The sequence below is a fragment of the Rattus norvegicus genome, chromosome 6, assembly GCF_021556685.1.
Source record: "Rattus norvegicus strain SHRSP/BbbUtx chromosome 6, alternate assembly SHRSP_T2T, whole genome shotgun sequence".
In the NCBI taxonomy this organism is placed as follows: domain Eukaryota; kingdom Metazoa; phylum Chordata; class Mammalia; order Rodentia; family Muridae; genus Rattus; species Rattus norvegicus.
Window position 1 is genome coordinate 21,212,316 of NC_141539.1, and position 23,078 is coordinate 21,235,393.

Below are 23,078 nucleotides of genomic sequence, written 5' to 3' on the forward strand. Positions count from 1 at the left end.
TAATCCTGCCAATCCATGAGCATGGGAGATCTTTCCATCTTCTGAGGTCTTCTTCAATTTCTTTCCTCAGTGTCTTGAAGTTCTTATTGTACAGATCTTTTACTTGCTTGGTTAAAGTCACACCGAGGTACTTTATATTATTTGGGTCTATTATGAAGGGTGTCGTTTCCCTAATTTCTTTCTCAGCTTGTTTCTCTTTTGTATAGAGGAAGGCAACTGATTTATTTGAGTTAATTTTATACCCAGCCACTTTGCTGAAGTTGTTTATCAGCTTTAGTAGTTCTCTGGTGGAACTTTTGGGATCACTTAAATATACTATCATGTCATCTGCAAATAGTGATATTTTGACCTCTTCTTTTCCGATCTGTATCCCCTTGATCTCCTTTTGTTGTCTGATTGCTCTGGCTAGAACTTCAAGAACTATATTGAATAAGTAGGGAGAGAGTGGGCAGCCTTGTCTAGTCCCTGATTTTAGTGGGATTGCTTCAAGTTTCTCTCCATTTAGTTTAATGTTAGCAACTGGTTTGCTGTATATGGCTTTTACTATGTTCAGGTATGGGCCTTGAATTCCTATTCTTTCCAGGACTTTTATCATGAAGGGGTGTTGAATTTTGTCAAATGCTTTCTCAGCGTCTAATGAAATGATCATGTGGTTTTGTTCTTTCAGTTTGTTTATATAATGGATCACGTTGATGGTTTTCCGTATATTAAACCATCCCTGCATGCCTGGGATGAAGCCTACTTGGTCATGGTGGATGATTGTTTTGATGTGCTCTTGGATTCGGTTTGCCAGAATTTTAAAATTTTTTAAGATTTATTTATTTGTAAGTACATTGTAGCTGTCTTCAGACCAGAAGAGGGCATCAGATCTCACTACAGATGGTTGTGAGCCACCATGTGGTTGCTGGGAATTGAACTCAGGACCTCTGGAAGAGCAGTCAGTGCTCTTAGCCACTGTGCCATCTCTCCAGCCCGGTTTGCCAGAATTTTATTGAGTATTTTTGCGTTGATATTCATAAGGGAAATTGGTCTGAAGTTCTCTTTCTTTGTTGTGTCTTTGTGTGGTTTAGGTATAAGAGTAATTGTGGCTTCATAGAAGGAATTCGGTAGTGATCCATCTGTTTCAATTTTGTGGAATAGTTTGGATAATATTGGTATGAGGTCTTCTATGAAGGTTTGATAGAATTCTGCACTAAACCCGTCTGGACCTGGGCTCTTTTTGGTTGGGAGACCTTTAATGACTGCTTCTATTTCCTTAGGAGTTATGGGGTTGTTTAACTGGTTTATCTGTTCCTGATTTAACTTCGGTACCTGGTATCTGTCTAGGAAATTGTCCATTTCCTGAAGATTTTCAAGTTTTGTTGAATATAGGTTTTTATAGTAAGATCTGATGATTTTTTGAATTTCCTCTGAATCTGTTGTTATGTCTCCCTTTTCATTTCTGATTTTGTTAATTTGGACACACTCTCTGGGTCCTCTCGTTAGTCTGGCTAAGGGTTTATCTATCTTGTTGATTTTCTCAAAGAACCAACTTTTGGTTCTGTTGATTCTTTCTATGGTCCTTTTTGTTTCTACTTGGTTGATTTCAGCTCTGAGTTTGATTATTTCCTGCCTTCTACTCCTCCTGGGTGTATTTGCTTCTTTTTGTTCTAGAGCTTTTGGGTGTGCTGTCAAGCTGCTGACATATGCTCTTTCCTGTTTCTTTCTGCAGGCACTCAGCGCTATGAGTTTTCCTCTTAGCACAGCTTTCATTGTGTTCCATAAGTTTGGGTATGTTGTACCTTCATTTTCATTAAATTCTAAAAAGTTTTTAATTTCTTTCTTTATTTCTTCCTTGACCAGGTTATCATTGAGTAGAGCATTGTTCAATTTCCACATATATGTGGGCATTCTTCCCTTATTGTTATTGAAGACCAGTTTTAGGCCGTGGTGGTCCGATAGCACGCATGGGATCTTATTTCTATCTTTCTGTACCTGTTGAGGCCCGTTTTTTGACCAATTATATGGTCAATTTTGGAGAAAGTACCATGAGGAGCTGAGAAGAAGGTATATCCTTTTGCTTTAGGATAGAATGTTCTATAAATATCCGTTAAGTCCATTTGGCTCATGACTTCTCTTAGTCTGTCGACATCACTGTTTAATTTCTGTTTCCATGATCTGTCCATTGATGAGAGTGGGGTGTTGAAATCTCCCACTATTATTGTGTAAGGTGCAATGTGTGTTTTGAGCTTTAGTAAGGTTTCTTTTACGTATGTAGGTGCCCTTGTATTTGGGGCATAGATATTTAGGATTGAGAGTTCATCTTGGTGGATTTTTCCTTTGATGAATATGAAGTGTCCTTCCTTATCTTTTTTGATGACTTTTAGTTGGAAATTGATTTTATTTGATATTAGAATGGCTACTCCAGCTTGCTTCTTCTGACCATTTGCTTGGAAAGTTGTTTTCCAGCCTTTCACTCTGAGGTAGTGTCTGTCTTTGTCTCTGAGGTGTGTTTCCTGTAGGCAGCAGAATGCAGGGTCCTCGTTGCGTATCCAGTTTGTTAATCTATGTCTTTTTATTGGGGAGTTGAGGCCATTGATATTGAGAGATATTAAGGAATAGTGATTATTGCTTCCCGTTATATTCATATTTGGGTGTGAGGTTATGTTTGTGTGCTTTCATTCTCTTTGTTTTGTTGCCAAGACGATTAGTTTCTTGCTTCTTCTAGGGTATAGCTTGCCTCCTTATGTTGGGCTTTACCATTTATTATCTTTTGTAGTGCTGGATTTGTAGAAAGATATTGTGTAAATTTGGTTTTGTCATGGAATATCTTGGTTTCTCCATCAATGTTAATTGAGAGTTTTGCTGGATACAGTAACCTGGGCTGGCATTTGTGTTCTCTTAGGGTCTGTATGACATCAGTCCAGGATCTTCTGGCCTTCATAGTTTCTGGCGAGAAGTCTGGTGTGATTCTGATAGGTCTGCCTTTATATGTTACTTGACCTTTTTCCCTTACTGCTTTTAATATTCTTTCTTTATTTTGTGCGTTTGGTGTTTTGACAATTATGTGACGGGAGGTGTTTCTTTTCTGGTCCAATCTATTTGGAGTTCTGTAGGCTTCTTGTATGCCTATGGGTATCTCTTTTTTTAGGTTAGGGAAGTTTTCTTCTATGATTTTGTTGAAGATATTTACTGGTCCTTTGAGTTGGGAGTCTTCACTCTCTTCTATACCTATTATCCTTAGGTTTGATCTTCTCATTGAGTCCTGGATTTCCTGTATGTTTTGGACCAGTAGCTTTTTCCGCTTTACATTATCTTTGACAGTTGAGTCAATGATTTCTATGGAATCTTCTGCTCCTGAGAGTCTCTCTTCCATCTCTTGTATTCTGTTGGTGAAGCTTGTATCTACAGCTCCTTGTCTCTTCTTTTGGTTTTCTATATCCAGGGTTGTTTCCATGTGTTCTTTCTTGATTGCTTCTATTTCCATTTTTAATTCCTTCAACTGTTTGATTGTGTTTTCCTGGAATTCTTTCAGGGATTTTTGTGTCTCCTCTCTATGGGCTTCTACTTGTTTATTTATGTTTTCCTGGAATTCTTTCAGGCATTTTTGCGATTCCTCTCTGTAGGCTTCTACTTGTTCTCTAAGGGAGTTCTTCACGTCTTTCTTGAAGTCCTCCAGCATCATGATCAAAAATGATTTTGAGGGGCTGGGGATTTAGCTCAGTGGTAGAGCGCTTACCTAGGAAGCGCAAGGCCCTGGGTTCGGTCCCCAGCTCCGAAAAGAAGAACCAAAAAAAAAAAAAAGATTTTGAAACTAGATCTTGCTTTTCTGGTGTGTTTGGATATTCCATGTTTGTTTTGGTGGGAGAATTGGGCTCCGATGATGGCATGTAGTCTTGGTTTCTGTTGCTTGGGTTCCTGCGTTTGCCTCTTGCCATCAGATTATCTCTAGTGTTACTTTGTTCTGCTATTTCTGACAGTGGCTAGACTGTCATATAAGCCTGTGTGTCAGGAGTGCTGTAGACCTGTTTTCCTCTCTTTCAGTCAGTTATGGGGACAGAGTGTTCTGCTTTCGGGCGTGTAGTTTTTCCTCTCTACAGGTCTTCAGCTGTTCCTGTGGGCCTGTGTCTTGAGTTCACCAGGCAGCTTTCTTGCAGCAGAAAATTTGGTCTTACCTGTGGTCCCGAGGCTCAAGTTCGCTCGTGGGGTGCTGCCCAGGGGCTCTCTGCAGCGGCAGCAACCAGGAAGACCTGTGCCGCCGTTTCTGGGAGCTTCAGTGCACCAGGGTTCCAGATGGTCTTTGGCTTTTTCCTCTGGCGTCCGAGATGTGTGTGCAGAGAGCAGTCTCTTCTGGTTTCCCAGGCTTGTCTGTCTCTCTGAAGGTTTAGCTCTCCCTCCCACAGGATTTGGATGCAGAGAACTGTTTATCAGGTCTGTTTCCTTCAGGTTCCAGCGGTGTCTCAGGCAGGGGTCCTGCAGCTCCTGGGCCCTCCCCCACGGGAGCCCAGAGGCCTTATACAGTTTCCTCTTGGGCCAGGGATGTGGGCAGGGGTGAGCAGTGTTGGTGGTCTCCTCCGCTCTGCAGCCTCAGGAGTGCCCACCTGACCAGGCGGTGAGGTCTCTCTCTCTCCAGTTAGTTAGTTTTTTGAGACAGTTTCTCCTTCTAGCCCAGTTTGTCCTGAAATTCACTCTGTATTTCATTCAGACTGACCTCAAACTCAGAGACCCACCTGCCCCTCCCTCCTGAGTGCTGAGATTAGAGGCTTATTGTTCCTCTCTGGATGTCTTATCTAGAACAAGCTGGAACAGTGCTCATAGGTTAAACAACTGTCTGATACCACATAACATTTTCTTGAAAAATATCACCATTTTCTGATCCCTATATCATTTGAAGTAGGGCTACAAATTGTGGGATTTTCATACTTAATTTTCAACATTGTTATTTCACTACTACACAAAACTCTTGTTTTATGCCTGAACTCCTGTAAAACTTAAATAAGCCTTCATGCATACTTTACTATGATTTCCAGAAGATTGGAGCTGTAGAGATATTTTAGGTCAAGGCTCCATATTTTACATAAAATCCAGCTCTTCAGAAACAACCCTCCTATTTCTGCAAAATACTGTTAAATCCTTTACAGAGTTCTATTTCTGGGACCCTTCTGCTAGTTTGACAAAAATCACCTAGAACAAGAATTGTAAGCTTGTTTCTTCTACTCTACCAGACATTGGTTAGTTAGGGTGGAAAGTCACTGTTCAGGAAGAATGCACCATACAGGAAGTGCCTGAGGCAATATTAACTCCAAGTGTAGTCAAGTGTAACCACAATGGTATATGCTTTCGAGAGTTCTGCACATCTGTTTGGGGGCTCCAGCTGTCTCTAAAGTATTTGGACGCTCTACTTTTTTGTTTGTTTGTTTGATTTAAAGGAGTCAAATGGGGATAGTGGTGCACACCTTTAATGCCAGGACTCAGGAAGCAGAGATAAATGGACCTCTGAGATCAAGGATAGCCTTGTTGGTCTACAGCACTGGCTCTCAACCTTCCTAATGCTGAGACCCTTTAATACAGTTCCTCATGTTGTGATGACCCTCCCCCACCATAACATTATTTTCATCCATAGCTGTAATTTTGCTACTGTTATGAATCATAAGTATCTGATATTCAGGATGTCTGATATCCCACCCCTGTGAAAGAGGGTCATTTGACATTCAAAGTGGTTGAGACACACAAGTTGAGAACTGTTGGTCTATATTGTGAGTTCAAGCCATGCAGGCCTATAATATGAAACCCTCTCTCAAAGAAAATACATATGATCAGGCAGGAGCTATAACTCCTAGATTCAAGAGAGGATATTTAATAATAACAAACCATGAGTTATATGATCCATGATTTGAACTATATGAGATTAAAAAATTATACAGTGCTTGGTAGCCAGAAATGACAAGAAAGTCAGGACTAACTCCTTCCTCAAGGCCATGAATGTCTGGAATTACTTATGTGTTAGGCTCTTGGCCACTTTTCCAGGCCTCTAATTAGACTAGCTATTGTTGAGGAGGGTAGGCAGTAACCAAGAATTTCAACTGCTACAACTCCATGGGGATACAGCAGCAATGCTAGACTTCTCTGGGTAGGGCAGGTCTGGGGAAACAAATAGTCCTTCCTAGCACATCCCCAAATGTTGCTTACACTTTTAAATCTCATTGCTACCTATGTAAACAACAAGACATTCTAGGTGGTAAGGATACCAGAAAGCTAGGAGCTTGTTCTTGCGTTCTCATTTGATTGTATACATTTTGTGACAGGGACTTGCTGCATGTGTAGTAGCAAAGCTTTGGCCTCAAATATGAGATCATACCTTAGTCTCCCAAATGAGGGGATTACAGGAGGGCACTGCAGAGCACAGCCAACTTCGGACAATTTGACCTTGCTCTTTAAACCTTACAATCAGTTGATGCAGTACACCCCTGAGCAATATAAGCATGCATGTGTGTATTTATATAATAATTCTCACGAAATAATAATGACCACCACCTATGTGCCATTCCATGTGCTAACCACTGAAAGGGTCATGCTGATAAATTCTGTCACAAACTCTTTATCAGAGGTATTATTTCTCACTCCATTCTGTAATTAAGCATTTTCGGAAAAGCTTAAGACAAAAGTGCTGCTCTAGAGGTTCAGTTAAGAACATGGCTCTTAGCTGGGCAGTAGTGGTGGTACATGCCTTTATTCCCAACACTTAGGAGGCAGAGGCAGGCGGATCTTTCTGAGTTGGAGGCCAGCCTGGTTTACATAGTGAGTTCCAGGATAGCCAAGGCTACACAGAAAAACTTTGTCTCAAAAAAAGAAAAACAAGAACAAAACAACAACAACAAATGAACCTGGTTCTTGCTCTAGGAATGGAACCCAAGGAGTCAGATTCCAGAGCCAGGCTATTCCTGAATGAAAACGATTTAATGACTGTTACTACAATGGACGTGTAGACCTAATTTATAGTTGCTTATCTTTTTTTTTTTTTTTTTTTTTGGTTCTTTTTTTCGGAGCTGGGGACCGAAATAGTTGCTTATCTTGATAGCAATTCATTCTCTAATTTCTACCAACAGTATAATTCTGGGAAGTGTGGGTAGATTATAGATTAACCATTTTAATTTGTATAAGGAAATTTAATTCACCCCAACAGTAAATCAGAATTGGAATACTCTGGTTTACTATAATTTTTAAAGGAAACTTCTATTTAGTATGAGAGTTGCATTTTAATTTGGTCTATGATCCATAATTTGAAATTCAGGGCTTGGGAAATTGAAAATGTTTTGACAAGTATTTGGAAACTTTGCATAAGTCCCAATAAACTTATAGTTGGATGTGAATATAGTTTGTTAAAGTTGCCTTTTGTATGAAAATGGCAGGTTAACAGGCAGAGCAAGGAAGATTGTAAGTTTGAGGTCAGCACAGTGTATTTAAACAACCAAACTCTCTAAAACAAACAAATTCTATCTTGTTTTGTTTGAAACAGGGTCTTTCTTCAAAGCCCTGGCTGTCCTGAAATGTAGAACAGGTTGGCCTTGAACTCAAAATCTACCTGCCACTGACTTCTGAGTGCTAGGATTAAGGCATGCACAACCACCTTAAAGAAAAGCAATATGAAAAATTAATTCCCTAATTCTACATTTCTATCTTTAATTAAAAAAAATATTTTGGTGCTGGGCATTCAATCCGAGGGTCTGACACACTTTCCAATGAACTATATTTCTAGCTCTCCCATAAAAATATGTTGGGAACTATCCACTTCAACAGAAGAAGTTTTCCCTGGCAAACAAGCTATAATTAACCCTTCTTTCTTGGACTTCGATGCTAAAACTACTGTAAAAAGGACAGAGAACCAGGACTAGTAGTGATTGCTTCAATCCCAGGATCAGAGAGAGGCAGGGACTGCCAGAGGACCCCTGAACTACATACAAAGTTACAGGCCTGTTAGGGTTCCACAGTGATACCTGGTCTCCAAAATAAATACGTACATATTTACATACACACATATATACATACAGACAGGAAAAATACAGAGAACTGGGCTCTTACTTTTTTTTTAGATGTATTCATTTATTTTATGTGTGTTATGGATGTGTGGTGTGTTGGCCTTCTTGCTCGGATAGAACGGTAACCTGCGACTTGGAAGACCAAGATCCACACAGCTCTGAGAGGAAGCCTCCTCAGCAGTGACATTGCAGGTCTCAGGAGAGGGTAGCCACAGCTGAGCTGAGTTCGCTCAAGAGTCCCAGCCCCACTTCACTTCTTTGCTTCTTCCCTTCTTCTCTCCACTGTTTCTTGGCCTCTTGTGCTGAAAGTTTCATAGCCAGAAGCACATCTCATAAAAGAGATTTATTGGAGGGATGAATCCAGCGGGGAGGAGGGAGGAGTCCAGATGTGGCTACCCTCTGCTCCTGGGAGAAGACAGTAAGCGATTGGACAAGAGACAGACATAGAGAAGATGTCTGATGAGGTGGAGATTTCCAGAGTCAGGATTGGTAGGATTTCAAGTCTGGAGCTTGAGGAGACCAGGGATTGGTGGGTTTTCCTGCTCAGGGATTGGTGGCTTTTTTCATTCCCTTTGTTTTAACTGCTGCCGCCATTTTGACAGTTCTTGCAGAATACTGCTCAGGAACTACATGGTGCTTATGAAGGTGCCAGAAGAGAGCATCAGATTTTCTAGGAAAAGCACACAGAGCTCCTAACTGCTGAGCCATCTCTCCAGCCCGAAGCCCTAGGCTTTTTAGCTCTTAGCTTTTGAAACTCCAGTACCTGAACTTTCTAGCAGAATAATTTTTGCATTGTAAATTTGTTTGGGACATCTGACTCAAAGAAACACTTTTGGATAAAACTGGGGCAATGTTTCTCTTACTGCCGGTGTGCTTGCTCTCGCTTAAATCGTTTCCTTATCTGTTCCCCAGCTCTGCAATTCCTTCTTTATACTTCTTCGGCACACTTTGGTCTTAATTTTAAAATCAAATTTCTAATTTTCAGTTCTGCCAGCGGCCTCACACACACACAGTTTGTACAGTGTGCAGAAACACTTGGATTCTTTGGGATTCTCAAATGACAAGTGGTGCGAAGTATAAAGGAGAAAACAACATATGTTAAAAGCACGATCAGTGGAGAATACACACATCTTTCTGGGGGAAGAAATGCCTTTGGGGGAAAAAACAGGCTAGAGGAGGAAACCACCCACAGGTGGGAAAGGAAGAGGCACATTTAAAACAGGTGCACAGAACTAATCTTAGTTTTCCAAGGATTAAAGTAACGGCAAGAAACATTATACCGTTATCAAGGGGGGACCACTCAGTAAGTTGGTCACTGAAATCCATTTGGGGGTGAGTTGGGTTAAGGTGTACTGTACTGGAACTGGATTACAAAAATGAACAGAGTCCCTGCCTTAAGCATGCCCAGGTTTTTGTTTTCTGTTTTTGTTTTTAACAACACCTTCAGATATTAAAAGGCCTTTCGCAATAGAAGCAATTAAAACCTTAAAACAGTCCTTAGGTTTCGCAGAGGAAGTGAGTTGTAGGCTGGAAACCAACAGAATTGTGATAGTTTCCTATTTTGGAAAAATGAATGAAATGGATCATTCAGAACAGAGAGAAAAGGGGGTTTTAGATGAAGATTGAGAACGTGTAACTGCAGCAGGGACTTGGCTCTGTATGTCTGCAGCAAAAGGTCCGGTTTGCAAACAACCTATACTGTGCGCGTGCCTGTGTGAATCATCTCGTTGACTCGCCACGTTCAGTAATAGCTAACGGTCCTTCAATATTTAGTGGCGCAGAGTCCACGCATTTTGATGAAATTTTTGTTACACGCACTCTTGGGGCTGTGTTGGGTAGGTAGGTGTGCGGAGCTTCTCGAGGTTCCCTTCATCTTTTTAAAAGAAGAAAAGCATTCAAATTAGCGGGAAGGCGGTTAACACCCGCAGTCCCGATTCTGCCGAACGCACCGCCGCTCGCCAGATTCACCAAGTCTCTCGGCTGCGGTCAGGGCCTAACAGCGTTAACTGCCGCGGGGCTGCAACCGCTGCGGAGTCGCGCGCTGCGGGCGTTGCACGGTCCGGACTGGAGCCAGGAGAGGGTCCAGGCTGGATTTTGACCAGCAGTTCCTTCAGCCAATTGGAAGCCAGATCGACTTTCCACCTACCAATAGGAGGAGAAAGTTCAGCTAGGGGGCGGGAACTCTTGGGCTTGAGGATTCGATCCCGCCCCGCAGCAGTCAAGGCGGGTGGAGGCTCCGCCTGAGCGGCGGGGAGCGGATTAGGGAGGAGGGAAGACCGGAAGCCACGGCCACGGCCCCGGCCCCATCCTTAGTTTCGCGTTCCCCCCGGAGCTGGGAGCCGCGAAGCTGGCGGAGGGAGAGGCTGGAGGCTGGCTGGGAGATAAAGGGAAGCGTCCCCTCAGCCCGCGCTCCCTTCTCAGTCACGGGCTCCTGGAGCGCGCCGCGGAGGACGCCGACGCCTCTCAGACCCGCGCTGAGGAGGCGCAGCCCGCGGCGGGGACTGCTCGGCGACATCTGAGGCCCATATCCCGCGCCGTCTCCACCGCCGCCATGTCCTCCACCTCCTCCTCCCCCAAGGAGGAGACGTACGAGGAGGACCGGGAGTTCGAAAGCCAGGCCAAGCGCCTCAAGACGGAGGAGGGAGAGATCGTCTACTCGGCTGAGGAGAGCGAGAATCGCCAGGAAGCGACGCCTCAGGCGGGGAGCGATAGCGACAGCGGCGGCGGCGACCGAGGCAGCGGCGGCGGCGGCGGCGACGGCGAGGAAGGCGACGGTGGAGAAGAAGGCGACGGCGAAGAAGGCGACGAAGGCGACGGCGATGAGAGAGGTAGCGGCGGCGACGAAGGCGGCAGCGGCGGCGGCCCTCGGAGCATGCCCCCGTCCACGGTAACAAAGCGCGGCGCCGCGTCCCTCCAGCAGGGCCCGGTGGCGGGGTTCGGCCTGGCCGCCCGTCTGCCCGCCCGCTCGCTCGCCCACCCGCCGCCGGCTCTCCGGCCTCTCCTATTCTGCTGCGTGCACACCGAGCGTGCGGTTGGGGACTCGGGCTTATCACTTATTTATTGCACACATTTCCCGAATCCTGACGGCGAGTGCGGGCTTGGGCTTCGGGTGCCGGGCCTCAGGGAGTCCGCAGCCGGGCCCTGAACTTGGGGAGGGCTTTGGGGTGGGGGCGGCGGCGGCGGGTGTCGCTTCCGCTCCGGGAGGCTGTGCCGCGCGCCCTCGGCGGGATCAGCTCTTTGTTAGTTGAACAACTCTGGCTCGGAGGCGGTCCTGGGACCCGGCCTCCTCGTCCCGCAGCATCCTCACGCGGCGCACCGTAACGGGAAGGCTTTCGTGGCCTCATCTCTTTGAAAGCAGCGATTGAATGACGAATTACGCCCCCGTGCCCTCCCTAGACTCCAGTTCCCTTGCTATTTTAACTCTTTCTTTCCATCGAAAAGTCTTTGTGGGCATGGAGTTCAGGCTGGGCGATGACTCAAGATAGTCTTCACTAACAAAATGTCACAGAAATGTGTGGGCAAGTGATAGAGTGTGTCCCTGCTGTCGGATAGAAGGTTTTCAAATGACGAGTTCATTGATTGTGTCTTTCCAAGTTTGTCCCCACAGAAGGAAATGAATTCAGAACTGTAAGTCACACATTCCTTGAATCCTTTTATCAGAAATGTTAACTGGAGACTGAAGGAATGTGGACCTCGGAACCCACAGCTTCAGCTCCTGGAGGCTTTAAGGAAACAAAGAGATCCAAGAGATCTGAACGGTTTTGACCCTATTAATCAGAGGCAGCTTATCTTTCAAAAGTTTGAATTTTTATTGGTCTAGCTTAAATTAAAAAAAAAATAGTTAGTTACTCGTGTTGGGTACATAACAAGTGCCCATGGCAGCTTCCTAAGTTTCTTAGGATTCCTTAGAGGTAGAGTTACAGGTAGTTAAGTTGTGAGTCACCTGACCCGGTGCTGGGAGCCAAACTCTGGCCTTTTATGCAAGAGCACTGTGTGCCTTTTGGATGAGCTCTTCAGCCCTTTGAAGAAAAAAAAATGACATTCATTTGTGTTATGTGTGTTGGAGCATGCAGGCGAGTATGGAGGTCAAAGGACGGCTTCCATCATGTGAGTCCTGGGACCTCAGCCATTCACCACAGACATTCACCACTGAGCCGTCTCACTGGCCCAGTGGATTTTTGTGTAAAAATTCTGATAATTAGAAAAATAAAATGTGATGGGGAAATTTGACCACATTTTAAAGAAGGAATCTTTTTTCTTTCTATAACTTTACGGACAACTGGTTCTTGGCCTTTTGGTCAAGATCAAGCCAAGGTTCCATGCAGTTATTTGGATTTTTCTGTCAGGCTTTTGAGATCCTCAGAATGTAACTTGGAAGTTACATTCTGAGTAAAGGAGGAAATGATGACTTTCTTAGGAGTCTTAAGATCATAATCAAGTATTGTAAGACTTGTTATAAGACATGTTTTGCCAAAAGCCTTGGTTGTTTGTACAATACTATGAAATGTCTTTTAAGTGTCTCGGAAAGATACTTTAAAAAGTTGTCAGAAGAGACGGATGGCTCAGTGGGGAAGAGTGCTTGCTAATATGCCTGGAAACCTACAGTTTCAGTTGCCAGCACCCACAGGGTAGATGTTATCCTCTCACTTGTATATGAATAAGTAGTTGTGCACACACACATGTGTTCACTCACACACACACACACACACACACACACACACACACACACACGCAAGATAAAAATTTTGTTCCAAAAAATAGTTATTTTTGAATGCTAGTAAGTAATGAGTAACACAAGTCAAGCAGTGGAAGTGGCATTGGACAGGGGGTTGAGGTTGATCAGGAGTCTCATCTTAGCATACAGTTTTCGTGACCTCTAGAAAGTCAGACAACCAATACCCTTGAGTTTTCTTAGTTACCCTTGAGTTGTCTGTAAAATATGAAAGTTGAACTGCACAGGCTTCCCTTACTTGAAGCTGAAGTTAACTAATAATGCAGCTTTTAAGGGACAAGACAGGAACTAATGTATGTAGTTATAAATTCAAATTGTTCATTTCTCTGTGGTTAAGGTGAGCTGTTTCATTTAACTGTGTAACTGGAGCTAGGGCTGTAGCTTGATGTTGGTGATGGTGCACTTGACTAGCATACGAAACTGTTTCTGACCCTATCAACACTTCTCCAATAAATTAATTTGTAAATTTAACACTAGAATTGATAGACTAATGTGAAGTTTAATGAAGACTTTATTTTCCATTTTCAAAACTTTTAAAAGGACATATTTATATTTTATGTGCATTGGTACTTTTGCCTGCTTGTATGCCTGTGTGAGGATGTCAGATCTCTTGAAGCTCCATTACAGACAGTTGTGAGCTGCTGTGTGGGTGATGGGAATTGAACCTGGGTCCTCTGGAAGAGTAGCTAGTGCTCTTAACTGCTGAGCCCTCCTTTTCAAAAACTCTTCCTTGTAATTTTTCAGTACTGTTTTGAAATCATTGCAGCTATGAAACATGTTTGTAATTAAGGTAGAGAGTGTAGTACTTCATCATGTTGAAATACGGTTTTCATTTAACTGAAGGGTTTAGCCCAGCTTAAGTGGTCCTTAGCCTATAGAAGAAACAATGTGGTCAAACTGTTAGAGTAGATGCAGATTAGGTACAGTTATGAACTATCTTTTTAACTAATTGGAAATTAGTGAGGTAAAAAGATTTACAGGATTCATACTGTTTTGATTTCTGATGATTTAATAACTAAGTTTAAAGAAGAACCTGAATAAGAGGAACAGTTAAAGTGGTCTCAATGTTTGAAGAAATATGAAGGCCGGGTTGGGGGTGTACCTGTAATTCCAGTGCATAGTAGCACTACTGTGGAGCTCACTCACCAAGACTTGGGAAAAGGAAGGAGGGGAGGGGAGAAAGGGAGGTGGTAGGATTGAGATTGGTTGATTTGAAGATTATTTACTTTATATTACACTGTAGCTGTCAGACACACCAGAAGAAGGCATCAGATCCCATTACAACAGATGGTTGTGAGCCACCGGGTGGTTGCTGGGAATTGAACTCAGGACCTCTGGAAGAGCAGTAAGTGCTCTTTAACCACTGAGCCATCTCTCCAGCCCCTAAAATTTACTTTTGAGACAGGACCTCATTGTACAGCTTTGACTGACCTGGGCCTTACTAGAGATCCACCTTCCTCTGCCTCTTGTGTGCTGGGATTAAAGATGTGTGCCTGCACTGTGTATGTGCCTAGTTCCTGTGGAGATCAGAAGAAGGCCACTGAGCCCCTGGAACTGGAGTTACAGATGGTCGTGAGCCACCATATGGTACTGGAAACTGAACCTGGGTCCTCTTCAGAAGCAGCAATGCTTCAAAGCCATCTTTCTGGTCCCCTTAAGTAGCATTCTTAGATTTAGCAGACATAATCTTCATTTGTCTCTATAACTTTCTAATTTTAAGAAAGAAACTAGACCTTCACATGTAATTTCTTCACTTACCAAAACTATTTACCAAAAGTAAATTAAGATGGGGTGTCATTTTGAAGATCAAGTTTTTCAAGTATTCCACTAGTGAGTAAACAGGCAAATCAAAAATTGAGTGATAGCCAGGCAGTGATAGTCCAGCTCCTCAGGAGGTTAAAAATCTGGAGAACAGCTGGAGCCTAGGAGATCAAGACAAGACTGGGCAATATGGTGGGCAAAACGGTGTCTGAAAACAAAGCCAGTGGCACATGTCTGTAATCCCAGCAGTTCTGATACTTCTAAATGGATGGAAGCTGGAGCTTAGCCTGGGCTACAGACCCATCTCAGAAAACCAAGAAAGGTCAGGGGTGCCATAGCAGTTGGGAAGAGGCAAGATAATCAGTAAAAGGCTAGCCTTAGCTGCATTATGAGTTTGAAGTTAGCCTTGGCTCCATGTTACTGCCAAAATACAGTGAGCACATTGCCCAAATAGAAGCCCCCAAAGGAAAAGAAAGTGCCCAAACAGCCAAAAACTATAAGGGTTAGGTAATTTGTTAATAAGATAAATATTTAGAGTTTTCAAATTTTAATGAGTAGACTTGCAAGGTAGTGAAACAGTAAAATGGACCAAGATTTTCAAGACTAGCCATATTGAACAGTTTGATTGGCTTGTGAGAATTTGTCTTTGAGACTGCCCTTGAGTGGCTATTGATTAGCATGGGTATGACCAGAGCAGCCTTGAACTGTTAGTAGGGACCCACTGAGCTTCCCTTATAGTTTGACCCAATTTGTCCAAAGAAGGGATTGAAAATTGTTTTTTAAAAAATGTGTATGTTGCATTTGCTCAGTATGTACACTTGGAATATTATTTTGAGGTTGAGAAATAATAGAAAACAACAGCCTAGCTATGGAAATGAAAAGACTGCTGTAAGAGAAAAGATTTAAAAATGATTCCTTAAGCTGGAGAATACATGCTAAACGTATTAATAGGTACATAGCCTGGCCTCGAGCCATGGATGCTGGTGATGTGAGTGATGGGATTGGGGGTGTTTGCTACCACATCAGTTTCGTTGGGATATAGGTAGGGATTATCAATACTCACTTACCTACTAGTTTAAAAATCAGGAACTAGGATAATGATGTAAGACTCAGCAGTAGACTGCTTGCCTAGCATGAAAGAAGCCAGCCTGCCTGCCTGCCTGCCTGCCTGCCTACCTACCTGATATTAGGTAGGTAAAAGAGGCTCTGTGCTGCAGAAAAGTTCAGATTTCTTGTCACAGCTATATGACAAATAGAGAAAATGGTGATTTAAGAAGAGTGCTAATGGTTGGGATCTAGCTAAATTTGTGCTTGCCTTGTGTGTGTGAAATGGTGGGTTTGATTTCCTATGCTGCATAAACGATATTTTGATGCATACCTATAATCTTAGCTTGAAGATCAGAAGTTTTAAGGTCATCTTTTGCTACATAGCAAGTTTGAAGCTAGCCTTAGATGCATGAGAGCTTTTCTTTAAAAAGTTACTATTTGGGGGTAGAATGGAGGATAGAAAACCTAAGCCTTCGAATGATAGAAATACAGTTTGAAAAGATGAATTGTCAGCTTTTCAGTTGGAAATAACTGGAATTTTAATTGTTTTAAAGTGAGTGATAGGAAGTTTTCATGTTAAAGTGGGTATGGCAGAGTAGTATACTCCCCAGAAATAAAGTTAATGAGTTCTCGGCTAGCCAGGGCTATGTAGGAAGACCCTATCCCAAACAGAAGTATGTATGGGTATGTAATTAAAGTTAGAAATACCAAGGTAGATAATCATAGATTGAGTGGGAATAAAGAAGTACAAGGAGTATGAGGGGTTTTTTGCCTTGAGGTTGAGAAAAATCACCTTTCCCCCAAATACTATATTTAGTATTTTCTAGCTTCTCTTTTATAAATTCTTTTAAAAATTTTTCCTTGACACAATAAGAGTACATTCGTGTGTTGCAGAGTTGTGATTTGTATATAATACATAGACCAAGTCAGCATTAACATTTTCATGTCCCTCAGCTTTCAGGGAATGACTTCACTGTACATAGTCAGTGATCTCTTACGAGGGATTTTCAAACGTTGCTCTGTAATTCATTTTTGTGAGAAAGATCAATTTGAAAACTAGCCATTTTTTTGCACTGTATTCATCATAGTTATTATTCATGATGGGCAATTCTTAGAAAAAACTGGCAAAGTTAAAGGCCTCTTCAAAAGTTATGCCAAGGGGTTGGGGATTTAGCTCAGTGGTAGAGCGCTTGCTAGGGCCCTGGGTTCGGTCCTCAGCTCTGGGAAAAAAAAAAGTTATGCCAAGATAAAGTAAGAGGGAGGAGACTCTAGAGACAAAACTGAATTCAGAAGGTGAATTTTATAATAGACTAAAAAGTGCAGTTGGAAGGGATATGATAGGTAGTTGGAGAAATATGAAAACAGACACTTAGGTTTACCTCAGCCACTTATTTTTGTCTTATGAAAATGATAAAGTTTATGTAAAAAATCATTATTAGGAATGTTGAGCTAATTAGGGAGGAACTATTGTGATGACAATCCCATTTCTTGTAGTTTAAGGGGAAAAATGTCTATCTAGATATAAAATGCAGGGATAGAAACCCCCCAGGGGGGTACAAACAATATTGAGTGTGAGATAGCTGTAAATTTATTCATTATATATTATGTAAGACAAAAATCACTCATGACCCTACCACTTAACTTCAGTAAGTAAAATATTGCCTGTTACTGTATCTCCCTTCCTGGCTTGAACATTTTTTAAAGAAATGTATTTTGTGCATATGATTCCCTCCTTCCGCTATTATATGGGTCTTAGGGATTGAACTTTGGTGTCAGGTGTGGTGGCAAGTGCCTGTGCCTTTTACCCACTGAGCTGACCTGCTGGTCTCAAGATCATTCTTTTTTAGAAATGAAAATTTCAGAGACAGGCATATCCCAGAATTTGAGACCAACCTGGTCTATACAGAGAAACCATGCCTTGAAAACCAAGGTTGAGAGAGAGAGAGAGAGAGAGAGAGAGAGAGAGAGAGAGAGAGAGAGAGAGTGTGTGTGTGTGTGTGTGTGTGTGTGTGTTTGTGTTTAGGAGCTTACTAGAAATAAAAATTTCTAATCAAATATTCAATTTGTCTTCAGGTCCTTCTGCTAACTTGTCACTTTTTCTTTTTTAAATGTGTGTATTTGCTTTATAATGTAGAGTTGAATTTACTGAAAGATGTAGTTTAGACTTTTAAAGTTAACAGGAAATTGTTTTCTCTTCCCTAGGAGGGAGGTGGAAGTCATCATAAAGTTTCTGTTTCTCCTGTTGTTCATGTTCGAGGGCTCTGTGAATCCGTTGTGGAAGCTGACCTTGTGGAGGCACTGGAGAAATTTGGGACAATATGGTAAGGAGAATGGAGACTTCATAGACATTGAAAATAATATGGGAGGGCAAGCTGAGCCTTGCTTGATTGCTCGCTTTGAGTTGATCGTTTGTATTGTTTGCCTGTGCGTAAGTTTTGCTATGAAAAAGAACCTCTTACCTCTTTTCTTTTTTTTTTTGGAAAGGGAGCACTTCCTCTCAAAGGAGGGCCAGCTTGGAACTTGTATTCATCCTATCTCAGCCTGTTGAATGCTAGAATTACGGGTGTCTGCCATCTTTGGAACCTCTTTTTTTTTTTTTTTTTTAAGTTTTTACATTTACTTATAGTGTGTGGAGGTAAGAGGGCAATTTGAGGGAGTCAAGTCTCTGCACTGCGTGATTTACTCAGTGAGAGGTCTTGCCAGCCCCCTTTGGAAACTTCTAAGCTTGTTATTACCCTTTGTGTTCTGGTGCTAGAGATTGAATTCACTCTGCTGCTGAGCCTTAAGCTTGTTTTAACCTTCCTGGGGTGATTTGTGATTTGTAGGTGCCAGCCATTCAACAAGTTAGTAGGTAAAAATTTTCATGGTATTGAGATATTGACTCCTCATACCCTTTTGGTTTTTTGTTTGGTCTTTCTCATTAATTCTTTTTAAAGATTAAAAAAATTTTTTTCACCAGGCTGTATAAGTACATATTGAAATGTCTGTGCCGTTTAAATTCTCCTCTTCCTGTCTTCATACAAAGTCACTGTCTAGTAACTCTTGAGTTTGCTTCTAGTTAGTGTCTTATTTCGGGTAGAGAGAACTCTTTGTTTTTAAGAGACGAGGTTTGTATATATCCCTGGCTACCCTGGAACTTGCTATGTAGACCAGGATGGCTGAAACTCACAGAATTCCATCTGCCTCTGCCTTCTGAATGGGAGCAAAAGTATGTGCCACTGCGCCCAGCTAGAAAGCAGATTTATTATAATAGGCCATGCTCTTAATTGCAGGGCCATTTCACCACCCCTTTTATAAAATAACAAACCTGATTCTAGGGTTTATATTTTTTTCATATAAAAAAACTTAAAAACTTGATTGAGGAATTTACTTCTATAAGAAATATTTAGAGTTGTACTTATAGTTGGTATAGTTTTAAATTCAAGACCTGTTTCACTGTTTAATTTTTAGTGATATAGGTGGGGATAGCCAACCAACCTCCTAGGTCAACATATACTCTTAATAGCCTGCTCTGTGCCAGGTTCCGTTTCTATCCTCTAGGGTATAAAATTGGGCGTGGCAGGCTCTGAAGAAAATAGAGTAATCTTCTGGAGTGAGTGAGATCCTATGGTATGCCAGGCAGTTTGCGTGTGGTAACCCTATTACTCTGAAGTTTTGTAAATGAAGAAGGTAGCAGTTTACCGAGTTATGAATTGATGTGTGGGTTATTGTTTTGTTACTGTTTGTCAGTTTCTAACAAGCTGTAGGTCCTGGATATCTATCTGTTATCTATCTGTTGAGCAGAGTGGTATGACTGCCTGGCTTGATGTATTTGCTTTTTGATATGATTAAACCATGTTGATTGTGTTTTAAGACAGTTGGAAGTTCTTATTCCTGTTAGTTGGGAATATGTTGTTTCTCCTGTTACAGGTGTAAACATGCACTGTGTGTGATTTTTCTTTTTCTTTTTTTTTTTTTTGGACAGAGTTGTATAATATAGCCCTGGTTGGCTAGGAACTCACTGTGTAGACCAGGCCAACCTCAGATCCACAGAGATATTCCTGGCTTTGCCTCTTGAGTGCTGGGACCTCTCCATTTATCATTCATTTTGTCAATTAAAATATATTCCTCTTAAATATATTTTTAAAAGTAAATTAACTTATCCTCCTGTTAAACCATGGTTATTGTATTCTTCCATTGTGTTTTCATGGACTTTTAAAAGTATCTGGGGGTAAATTACTTATATGAACTTTGGTCAATCTATGGTTGCTCCTAGTTATCTGTTTTTAATAAAATAGAAATAATTTTTAGTTACTGTTTGTGGGTGTTTCTGCTATTTTCTTTTTTGAGACTGGCTTTGAACTTGAAATCCCCCTTCTGCCTCACTTCAGAGAGCTGAGATTACAGCTGTTCCTCCATACCCAGCTGTTCCTGCTGTTTAAGTATGGGTTTTGCTTGCTGGCTTTGGAGTTTTTGTTTTTGTGTCTTGATGTTTTCTATTGTTTTGCTGGAGAGGTATCAGTGATTGATAATGGGATTGGGTTTGAGTAGGACATGAGATGAATACACTTTCATTTGAGGGGATTAACGTCTGCTTTTACGTGACTGAGAATAAATGATGTTGTATTTTGATATTTCTTCCTTTTCAGCTATGTGATGATGATGCCATTTAAACGACAGGCTCTAGTGGAGTTTGAAAATATAGATAGTGCCAAAGAGTGTGTGACATTTGCTGCAGATGTGCCTGTGTACATTGCTGGCCAGCAGGCTTTCTTCAACTACTCTACAAGTAAAAGAATCACTCGGCCAGGAAACACTGACGATCCTTCAGGGGGCAACAAAGTCCTCTTGCTCTCTATTCAGAATCCTCTTTATCCAATTACAGTGGTATGTATGTCAGTAAAACAGACGTCCTCTATAACAACTAACGTGTAGTTTGCTTATCTGCCAGCTAGTTTTTGTTTCTGTTGTTTTCCTTTGTTTTGAGACACATTTTCATTATGTGGCCCTGGCTGGCCTTAAACGTGCTATGTAGACCAGTTTGGTCTGGAACTTACAGATATCTGCCTGCCTTCGCTTCCCAAGTGCTAGAATTTAAGATGTGCAACAACATGCTTAGATTTTCTTTTTCAATATTTTTATTTTTTGTGTATGAGTGTTTTGCCTGCATGTACGTCTGTTCACCACGTGTGTAGTTCCTTAGAGGCCATAAGGGAGCATCATAAATCCCCCTGGAACTGGAGTTACAGATGGTTGGTTGCTAGCTGTTGTGTTGCTGGAACTCTAATCAAGGTCTGAGCTACCTCTAGCCCAGTGGTTCTCAACCTTTCACATGGTCACATATCAGATATTTACATTATGATTCTTAACAGAAGCAAAATTACAGATAGGAGCAGCAATGAAATAATTTTATGGTTGGGAGTCAAGACCGCATGAGGAACTGTGCTAAAGGGTCACATTAGGAAAGTTGAGAACTGCTCCTCTAGCCTCACTCTTTGCCCTTTAAAAAAGTGGTTAATAGCTGGGTATGGTGGGACATGCCTCTGATTCTAGCACCCAGGAGGCAAAACTGAGGCTATCTTGGTCAGCATGACTAGTTAGAACTATATGAGATCCTTTTTAAAAACAGTTTAGAAATTAAGAGGAATGATGTCTTGTAAGATAAAACAAAATTAAATATAATTTTAATGTTTTTCTAAATGTAAAAAATGAATACTTTTTTTTTTTCTTCATAGGATGTTCTATATACTGTATGCAACCCTGTTGGAAAAGTACAGCGTATTGTTATATTCAAGAGAAATGGGATACAAGCAATGGTTGAATATCCTTTATTTGTAAATGTGTTATTGATGTATAGAAGTGTTTGTAATTCATAATGATATTTTTTCTTGAACATTTTTTTTTTAAGATTTGTTTATTAAAGTATACTGTCCTGTCTTCAGACAGAACCAGAAGAAGGCATTAGATCTCTTACAGATGGTTGTGAGTCACCATGTGGTTGCTGGGAATTGAACTCAGGTCCTCTGGAAGAGCAGTCAGGGCTCTCTTCAGCCCCTTCTTGAACATTTTAGGCACATGTTTTATTTTATCTTAGAGCATCTTAAGTTTTGTTTGTTTTCTTACTTTGAAATAGGGTCTTGTGTAACTTTGACTGGCCATCAGTTCAGAGATGGGCCATTTTTGAGTGTTGGAATTAAAAGTGTGCATCACCACACCCTGCTTAAAAGATGGAATTGCAGTACTTACAGGGAATTTTACTGTTTTGGTAACTTTGTACCATAAAATAGTCCCCCAAGATACTGAGGGTTGAACCCACAGGCTCTACATGCTAGTCCAAGTACTCTGACAACTGTGTTACTTCCTTGGACCTGTTCTTTAAGAGTAAAGTAATTTTGTGCTTCATAGTTATAGATTGACCTTCTCTAGGGAGATAGAACTTATTCCATTCTCTACTGTACAGACCTAGTTATTTGGAAGGATTTATGTGGGTAAGTAACGTTAATCATGTTAAATTTTCTTTGTTATTCTCACTCTTTAAAATAAATCTTTATTAAATAAAGATTTACTTAGAAATTTTATTTGGAAGAACATTCCCAGAAACACAGTTAGTTTGGTTATCTTTTAATTTCTTGGGAATGAAGCATAACTAAATTTAGGAATCCTTCAGCCACATTTCCTTAATGAAGCCTTACATTTGAGTCGGTCCTTTGTGCCCAGAAAGCTAAAGCAGCACTCAATGGAGCTGATATATATGCCGGATGTTGCACACTAAAAATTGAATATGCAAGGGTAAGTATTTCTTTTCAATACTCTACCAAAGAAATATTTATACTTGGGTATTCAATTTAAACATACTTATCTTCACTTTCAACAGCCAACTCGTCTAAATGTTATTAGGAATGACAATGACAGTTGGGACTACACTAAACCTTATTTGGGAAGACGAGGTAGGTATTTTACGAATTTTAGAATGTACTGAGATCTGCTGAGAAACTTACAAGCATTTGCATTCTTTTTTTTCTGAGATGAGCTAGTTAATTAAAATGGAAATCTTGTTGCTGAATGCTTTTGTTACAAAATCCCGTGTAATGCTGGAAATTAACCTTGGACATTAGTGCCCCCTACTGGTACCTGCTGAGCTTATTTATATTTAGTTCAACAAGGAGCCCTCACATACAGGCACGCCCGCAGTTCAAGGACTTGCATTTCTCCAAGCAGCTCTCTCTCTTTGGAGGAGAGGAAACTGATTCAGAATATTCCTTACAAACTGCAAACTTGCACACTGCTTCTCTATGGAAGGACTTTTCCCCCAAGCTGGACGAGGCATTAAGAAGGATAGAGGACTCCGGCAGGCTGACTCTACACTTCATCATGCACAACATCGGCATCAGCAAAAGCCCTCTGAAAAACTCAGACTTGCAATTCACCTTGACTGCATACTACATGCATCATCACCCCAAGTTTTTAAAGGACGACATTTAACAGTACTTCAGACTTGCATGGGACGAACACCATGATAGACTGTGCCCATTTATTCAAGTTGT

At 41.4% G+C, this 23,078-nt stretch overlaps 1 protein-coding gene across 2 annotated transcripts in view; it reads left to right on the forward strand.

Annotated features, from left to right (window-relative positions):
- The first annotated feature begins 10,326 nt into the window (after window positions 1-10,326).
- Window positions 10,327-23,078, forward strand: part of Hnrnpll (heterogeneous nuclear ribonucleoprotein L-like) — a 30,519-nt gene continuing 17,767 nt past the window's right edge. For both annotated transcript variants that reach the window (XR_015621835.1, NM_001446911.1), the window contains exons 1-6: window positions 10,327-10,902; window positions 17,758-17,876; window positions 20,184-20,421; window positions 21,270-21,355; window positions 22,227-22,323; window positions 22,409-22,481. Coding sequence is in view for 1 of the 2 variants with exons in the window: in NM_001446911.1 (NP_001433840.1) it covers window positions 10,567-10,902; window positions 17,758-17,876; window positions 20,184-20,421; window positions 21,270-21,355; window positions 22,227-22,323; window positions 22,409-22,481 (949 nt within the window). In the remaining variant the exon portion in view is untranslated. The remainder of the gene's footprint in view (window positions 10,903-17,757; window positions 17,877-20,183; window positions 20,422-21,269; window positions 21,356-22,226; window positions 22,324-22,408; window positions 22,482-23,078) is intronic.